General features: G+C 49.2%; 1 protein-coding gene across 1 annotated transcript; it reads right to left on the bottom strand.

The window, feature by feature from the left end:
- Positions 1-1,376: 1,376 nt before the first annotated feature.
- Positions 1,377-3,311, bottom strand: LOC136452103 (protein DELETION OF SUV3 SUPPRESSOR 1(I)-like). Its single transcript, XM_066452744.1, has 3 exons — positions 3,155-3,311; positions 2,955-3,062; positions 1,377-1,682 (listed from the first exon to the last, which is right to left on the bottom strand). Exons 2-3 carry the CDS (start codon positions 3,046-3,048, stop codon positions 1,552-1,554), a joined length of 225 nt encoding a protein of 74 aa, XP_066308841.1. The 5' UTR covers positions 3,049-3,062; positions 3,155-3,311; the 3' UTR covers positions 1,377-1,551.
- Positions 3,312-8,418: the final 5,107 nt, after the last annotated feature.

Genomic DNA, 8,418 nt, shown 5'->3' with positions numbered 1-8,418 from the left:
ATGTAGTATAGTGGCAAATCTCACATTGACTCCTTGTTCTTAGTAGCAAAATCGAGATTTAATTGTTGTGCTTGGTAGTTTATGATTTGGTCTTGTTATGTCCCTCATAGGATTTGTTGGCAATGACAGTGTAGTGATTGTGGAATTGATAGAGGATGTCATATTGAAATCATGCATCGCACAAGATGCAATCCTAGTGTAATCATATACGCCTCCACTATATTTCCATTATGTAAAGTGTACCAACTATTTTAGTTTTTTTGTGCTCATTTATTACCTTATTTCTCACCTACTATTGAACTAGACGATATCTAACTTATGAAAACAAAGCTGGTATGTGATTATATAGACTATTCTCATATTTAATTAACCTAGTATTTTTAATGTAATATTCTATAAAGTTGTAGTTGCATAAGGACTATTATGTCATACACCATCTTTTGTACAACATCGTAAGAACTATAATCCAACATCATAACGATATTACCATGGTCAATCAATACTGTGGGTGTTGTCCCAAGGAGGTTCGCTAGGTTGGCAAGGTTAGGGTTTGGGTTTGGGATTCGGGATGTTACATGAATACAGCGGGCTTAGAAGGATTCATGGGAAAAGGCCGCCTTAGTGGTTGCAGGCGCCAGGCGGGGCGTGGCAAGGGGCGAGGCGACAGTGGCATCGCCAGCTAGGCAGTGGAGGAAGGTTGTTGGGCAGGGCAATGGTGGGGGCACGATGGAGATATCTCGACAACCTCCACCGGGTTAGCGTGGCGGTAGGGGTCTCAATCGAAGATGAAGAAGACAACAAGGAGGAGGCACATCCAATGGATTTTAGGACCGTGTCGGACCGTGGTGGAGGGTAGCGGATCCAGCAGCGAGGGAGCCGCTAGAGCCAAGCAGGGAGGCAAAGGCGAGTGGCTCGCTCGTTAGGTTCAGGTTGGAGTTAGGGCCTTAGGGATAGGTGCGCGGCAGAAGAAGACGGAGGAAGATAGAGTGGAGAGGGATTTGATCTCAACCCTCTATTTCATATCTATATAAGCATAAAAAAATTGACTAATGGCTGCCCTTGAATCACTCAATTGTTATCTAGACAGATCCTTCAAAAAAAAAATGTTTAGCAATAGTACTCCACGTTACCGGCTGAAGGGTTTAACGATAGCACTCTACGTTACTGGTTTAAGCTGCTCAGAAGTAAACTGATAGGCACGGTAACCATATGGAGCAACTAAAATTTCCCTTCAAGACAAGTATCAAATCACAACATTGCTGGGTCAACACAATTATCTTCCTTTACCTAAAGACTGTAGCGTCTGATCTGGGGCACTCTGATCACGGTTTGGATGGCAAAGATAGATGATATGCAAACAACAATGCCTTGCAGACTTCTCAATAGACCGATCAAATTTGGATTATTATCAGTTGATGAAAGCAGGTTAATATAACTTGGAAAATAGATCTTTCAGTAATCAAGGCATTAACGACAGCATATGCAGCGACTACATCGAAGTGGCCATGCCAAGGTCCAGAACAAATAACAGTTGCAAAATGCAAATGCTAGCTAGTTCTTGGACGCATTGCTCTCCAGCTCTTTCCTCAGCTGCAGCGAGAAGTCATCATTGACATCATCATCATCCCAGTCATCCTCCCATTGCTGAAGTGCTTCATTGCCTTCTTCCTTGTCATCCCACTCTGTAATTAAGAAGTTAGTATCAGACTGGTATTTAGGTAATGCAAGCATTATTTTTGTCTGTAATAGTTTGATAAACAAGTTTCATATCTTGTCGAATTGAACAGGTCATTACATTACACAACCAAAAGAAACAACGGTATTACAAAGAGGAAACTAAAAAAACAAGATTATCCAAATGAGTCATGATGAACAGATTAATTAGGAAACAACACCAGAACACTCAAATGCAACATCAATGTTGTGATGTCTTCTAAGCATCTAATGCAAAGCAAGCATAAATGGATCTGGGACTTGATCTAGCATATAGGCATGCACAGGGCGTACCCAGTGCAGAGAGCTCCCACTCTGTGCAGGGTCTGGGGAAGGGTGTCAGTGGCAAGCCTTACCCTCGCCTGTGCAATGCGAGGAGACCGCGACTCGAACCCGGGACCTTCCGGTCACAGGCGGTAAGACTCTACCGCTTGCACCAGGCCCGCCCTTCAGCATATAGGCATGCACAGATTGTCTTAAATAAAATAAGGGATTTTTAAGCACAAAAAATGGGCTGAATGCACCCATGGCAGTAACGTGTCGTGCATATAGTAACCAATCCCTCTATGAACATTTATGGACCGCACACACAAAACATGATGCAAATCAATCTAGAAAAACACTATCTCGATATAAGAACTGTTAGTTTGCGTTGATGTTGCCACAGAAACTCACTGTCATGGTTTTTCCTAAAGGCCGCATTATTATTGTTGTATAAATGGCGCTTGCTTGCGACTGGGGTGAGCAATTGATAAATGATGAATCTAGTAATTCATACAGATAAAGAAACCATAATTCAAGTTCAAACTGACTCAACATGATAGCCCAAATGTCATCTATAGTGAAATATCTCAGGTTGTGGATAGAATTTAATGACATGGCACAGCAGACAAATGTTTTTATACATTTGTCAGTGCAGAAAGAGCAAACCCACCTGAAATCATCAATTTTGGAGCAGCCGGTTAGCCACAAATGTTAGCTACTTTACAGAAAGATAAGACTCCGGTCCACAAGATAAACAAGACCTGAATACCCAGAGCGTGTACCAACGAAGCACAAGCAACGGACAATAGTTTGGGCACAACCCTATATCGCACAAGTGACAGTAACAGATAATAGTTTCACAACCCTATCACACAAAAACCCCTGGGCTAATATGTCACGAACCCTAGCCAGATCTCGACACCGGCGCCACCTAACAGATGACCAAGAACAACAGGGGATTGGGCGAGGAATGATACCTTGATCTATCTCAAACTCCTCGAACTCGTCGTCGTCCTCGAGCAGGTCCATCTTAGCTTCCTCCGTCACCTCGGGCTTCGCTGGTTCCGCCATCGGGACTCGCAACACTAATTGGATCAGATCAGATACGGTTACCAATAATTAGGGTTTGGGTGCTCGGTTTCGCACAGCAGGAACGGAAGAGATGGGATGGGCGTACCTGGTGCGTGCTCGTCGCCGGTGAAGGCCCCGAGCCGGCGGTCGCGTAGTCGTCGCCGATATAGAGACAGAAGGCACGCGGAAGACACGGGAGAACCACGATGCGTGGGGGTTGGGCTTGGGGGGCGGGCCGCAAGATAATAAAGGGCCGGGCCGGTACTGCTCGTGGTCTGGTAGGATTCGTAATTCAAACGTATATTATTATTACTCCTCCTGTTGCTAAAAAAAAAAAAAACCCTCCTCCGAGGCAATGCCATGACTCGAGTCCGTCTCGGAGGCATGCCGACACGACATCCTTCCACCCACAGCTTTTACATCTTCGTCCAACCGACGCGACTTCTAATCTAACCCAAACCAAAAATTAACAAGCGAATTGTTGTCTATGTGATCTCATTGACTGGCCCTCGCGGCCTCGCATCATCAGTTGTTGGTTATGGAATATGGATCACCAATTAATGTTGATAGCTAGGATTGACTAGCCCCGTCACATAATAACATGATAGCTAGGATTGACTAGGCCAAGTGGCGGAGCTCGGACAGAAATTTAGGTGGGGCGCATAGCAGACATAGCTTTTTAATGATCTCGCAAAGTCTCAATTACCACGTGTCAAATAAATTGCTAAATGTCTAAATCTCAATTATACACAGTTTGATTATTGGTAGATACATCTTGTTACAAACTTTTTCTTGCCAATTGCAGAACAGGCATGGCTGTTGGGGGCGCCTGCGCCTCGGCCAACACTGACTCCTCCCTCTCCCTCTCCTTCAGCTTCTAGCTGCTGGCTCCCAGAGTCACTAACTTACCCCGGCCACGTCCGTGCCCAGCACCAGCTGCGCCTCTTGTCTACTCGCCGCGGCCATCCCCCACCCCCAAATCCTCCTCCATGGCTGCAGCCTGCCTGGCTGCCGGCGCAGTGTGCTTGGCGCGCAGCTTGCAGCACGGCTGCGGGCTTGTCACACCCCGTGACCACCGGTGGTGAGGACCGGGACGTGAGGAAGATGAGGATGCTCTCACCGGTAGGTTCCCGTGGCCATCGACGAAGATCGCCGGGACGTGAGAAGATTCACCGCCGTGGAAGACGAGCAGGCAACACCCGATTCAATTTTATGATCCCCTCTACTGTGGCCCTTCTCTGGCTTATATGTCTTCCTTCACATAATCTTACATGTGGGCCCCTTTTGCGTATAGACAATGTCTATGGGTGTTACAGGGCTGTGGCGAGCGGCGTGGCGCGGCTGCGGCTTCGGCAAGCGGCGCGGCGGCAATAGCTGCCGCTAGGACCTCGGGCATGGCCGCACTCGTGAGTAGTGAGCGCGGTGGATGGGGCGACGGGCGAAGGCAGTACGCAGACTAACGATCAGCTAGATGGGGCACTATCCACTTGGCCCGACTGGGCTATTGGGCCTTTTTATCTTCCCACAATCGTTTTCTTTCACACACTCGTCTTCAGCTACCGAACACCGCCGCTCGCCTGCTGCTTCGCCCGGCCAGAAGGGAGGAAGACAGAGAGATACTAGGAGCTCTCCTCCGGTGGTAGGTGGGGCAGCTACCCCACCCTGCCACATGGGGAGCTCCGCCTTTGTCTAGCCCCGAACATAACCTGGCTCTCGAATCATCCAACACAAGCATCAACAGGCCCACCATCGTTTTTATGGTTGGTGGAATGTAATTTTTTTATAAAGACTAATATATAATAAAATAAAATGAGCGTATTGCAAAATTTTGGAAGGATAGCTCCCAAGAAAAACTGTCTACCTCCCAAGAAAATAAAATGAGCTAGTATGGTGTTAGCGGCACCAGTCATGTTCTAGAGGATGAAGCACCTGCACCGGGCTCGCCACCAGGCTCGCCCTCGACAAGGCCCAAAAGGAGCAGAAGGCCTAGCACTCGCGTAGTCGGCCCGGCCTGGATCAACAAGTGATACAGAGAGTATAAGTAGGAGAGAATGAGACATGAAGGATATGAACAGAAATTGTAAAACCCTATTCACAATTTTAAGCACTCATCTGCACTCTATTATTGTTGTTCTTCCTATTTTTCCCCTTTCTTTACCCAAGCATAGTTCCGATGCTAGCAAATTGGTATCGGACGTCGTGTTCCCCAAATCCTGGCCATCCCAACACCTCCACCACCGCCCCCAACTCCACATCACCACTATACCCGGCTCAATCGTGCTCGCGGCGCCATGGAGCCTTCGCTGAAGCAAATCCTCGACGCGCTCAACTCCCGATTTGACGAGTTCGACCGCCGTCTCGACGACCGTGACCGCATCTTCGCCGACCGCACCAACACCATCGACTCCCGCTTCGTCACGCGGATCTCCCTCTCCACTCAGGCTACCGGGCTCGAGCGGCGTCTAGCGGGGATCGAGTCCCGTCTGCCGGATCCGGTGGCCCCATCCATTGGGCAGCGCCTCAACAACCTCAAAGCCTCCCACACCGACTACCACGCTGATTACCATCGAGCAGCGTCTAGCGAATTTGGAGTCCGACCGCGCCCCCAACATCAAGGAGGAGTGCGCCCCGCGGGTGGCGGCGCTCGAGAAGGCCATGACGGATCTCGCTGCGTGGCGTCCGGACATGGAGGGCGTACTGGACGACATCCACAAGCAGGTGAAGAACCTTGACCGCCAGGTGTTCGACGAAATGTCCCACCGTCCGGTCCAGTTCGCTTCACCAACGACGGTGACTGTGCCTACTGCTGCATCGGCCGGTCCATCCGTCACATCGCCCAACGGGCACTGCGTCAACATGAATCCACGGGATGTTGGGTCTGGACTCGTTACAACTTGGACCCATATCCCGGCCAATGGTACATTTCCTGATAATCCTTCTCGTGTTCATGCATCGGATTTTCGGCCACCACCAGTGATTGTTCCACCGCGTCCTACCCCTGAACCCGTTCATCACCCTCCACCCAATGTGTTCTGTCCGCCTCCACCGCCACCACTGCCTATGTTTTTGTATCCACGCCCACCACCCAACCCACCTTACCCACCACCACCTGCTCCTCCACCCTATCCTGATTCTCATCGTCCCAATCCTTTGGCGGGCCATCTTCCCAAACTTCCATTCCCAACGTTCGACGACGTCAACCCCAAGTGTTGGCATTCTCGTTGCGAAAAGTATTTCGCCATGAACACTACATGGAAGGCCCTGCCGCTATCTGGTACCAATCCATCTCCACCTAGTTGCCCACGGCAACCTGGGATTCCTTCTGTCGCCTGCTGCATGACCGTTTTGATCATGATCAGCATGAGTCTCTACTGCGCCAAATGTTCAATATCAGGCAACAAACCACTATTTCCGCCTATGTCACTGCCTTCACCGAGTTGGTGGATTAGCTGAGATTCTATTCTCCCAATTCTGACCCACTCTTTTTCACTACTCGCTTCATCGATGGCCTACGTTATGATATTAAAGCAATTGTACTCGTTCAGCGCCCCCAAAACTTCGATGCTGCTGCGCGTTTGGCATTATTGCAGGAGGAGGTGGGAATCTTTTCCTAATCAGCGATCACCACGAGGAGGTGATTGGCCTACGGCGTTCAAGCCCCGACTGCCGGCTGCTGCGGCTCCACTGCCACTACCTCCTCCTCCACAGCGCAATGACAGGCCGGCAGTACAGGCTCCTCCGGCTGTTGCTGCTGCGGCGAATGCTCCACAAACAAATCAAACACTAGCGGCAGTCAAGGCCTACAGGCATGCACTCGGTCTGTGCTACAAGTGCAACTCAAAGTGGAGTAAGGACCATGTTTGTGCCCCTAAAATATTGCATGTTGTTGAAGCGTTGTGGGATTCTATATCTTCGGATGATTCGTTGGCAGACTCGACAGAGGATTTTCCAACCACTGAACAATGCTGTTTAGCTCTGTCAAAATCTGTTATTTCTAGGGTGCTAGCTTCTCGCACAATCTATTTCCAGGGCCTCTTGCAGTCGGTTCCTGTGCAAATATTGGTGGATTCAGGCAGTTCATCCTCTTTTGTGAATGCAACCTTGGTGCCTCAGTTGAAGAATATTGTGTCAGTGCCTCTTCACAGTTCAGTACAAGTTGCTGGTGGAGCTCAGCTCACGAGTCCTTCAATACTCCTTCAGGTGCCTTGGTCGGTGGCAAACTGTTCTTTTCAAACTGACTTCACAGTGTTACCCTTGGGCTCGTTTGATGTTGTGGTGGGAATGGATTGGCTAGCAGCATATAGCCCCATGCAGATCCATTAGCAAGACAAATGGATGGCGATCCCGTATAACGGCCAACTCACTGTGTTACAAGGTCTGCCGACATCTATGCCACAACAGGTGCTCCTCCATATTGCTGCTGTTGCTACTACTGAGGCTGCTGAGTCTGATTCCACGCCTCTGCGGCTCTGCCAGCAGAGCTGCAGTCACTACTTCAAGAGTATTCTGACTTGTTTGATGCTCCGACGTCCTTGCCGCCATCGCGAGCTTGCGATCATGAAATTCCATTGATCCCTGGTGCTTCTCCAGTCTTTGTTTGTCCTTATCGGTATCCTCCCAAACTCAAAGACGAGATTGAGCGCCAAGTACAAGAGATGCTTTCTCAGGGCTTGATTCGGCATAGCCATAGTCCATTTTCTTCCCCGGTGCTGTTGGTGCGGAAGAAGGATGGAGGCTACAGATTTTGGGTGGATTTTTGCCATCTCAACGCACTGACAATGAAGTCTAAGTATCACGTTCCTGTGTGTTGACCAGCTCATGGATGAGTTAGCCCAGGCCCGTTGGTTTTCTACACTGGATCTCCGGGCGTGGTTCCATCAGATCCTATTGTGTGAAGGCGAGGAATTCAAAACAGCCTTCCAAACACATGTGGGGCAGTATGAGTTTTGTGTGATGGCGTTTGGACTCACAGGCGCACCGAGTACCTTTCAAGGAGCTATGAATGCTACTCTAGCGCCCGGCTTACGCAAATTTGTGATTGTGTTTTTTGATGACATCCTGGTCTTTAGTCCTTCTCTGGAATCCCACATTCTGCATCTCAAACAAGTGTTTGATTGGCTTTGACGTGATCAGTGGAAGCTGAAGCAGTCGAAATGCAGCTTTGCCAGACAGTCCATCTCTTATCTTGGGCATGTGATCACTGTGGATGGTTTGTCCACTGACCCAGCTAAGGTGCGTGTAGTGGCTAATTGGCCGATTCCCTCCAACGTCAAGGAACTCCGTGGGTTTCTCGGACTAGCTGGATACTATCGCAAATTCGTAAGGCACTTTGACATTTTGGCCAAGCCCCTCACGGAGCTGTTAAAAAAG

Source organism: Miscanthus floridulus, chromosome 5, assembly GCF_019320115.1.
Source record: "Miscanthus floridulus cultivar M001 chromosome 5, ASM1932011v1, whole genome shotgun sequence".
Taxonomy (NCBI): Eukaryota; Viridiplantae; Streptophyta; class Magnoliopsida; order Poales; family Poaceae; genus Miscanthus; species Miscanthus floridulus.
This window is presented reverse-complemented; position numbering and strand designations above follow the sequence as displayed.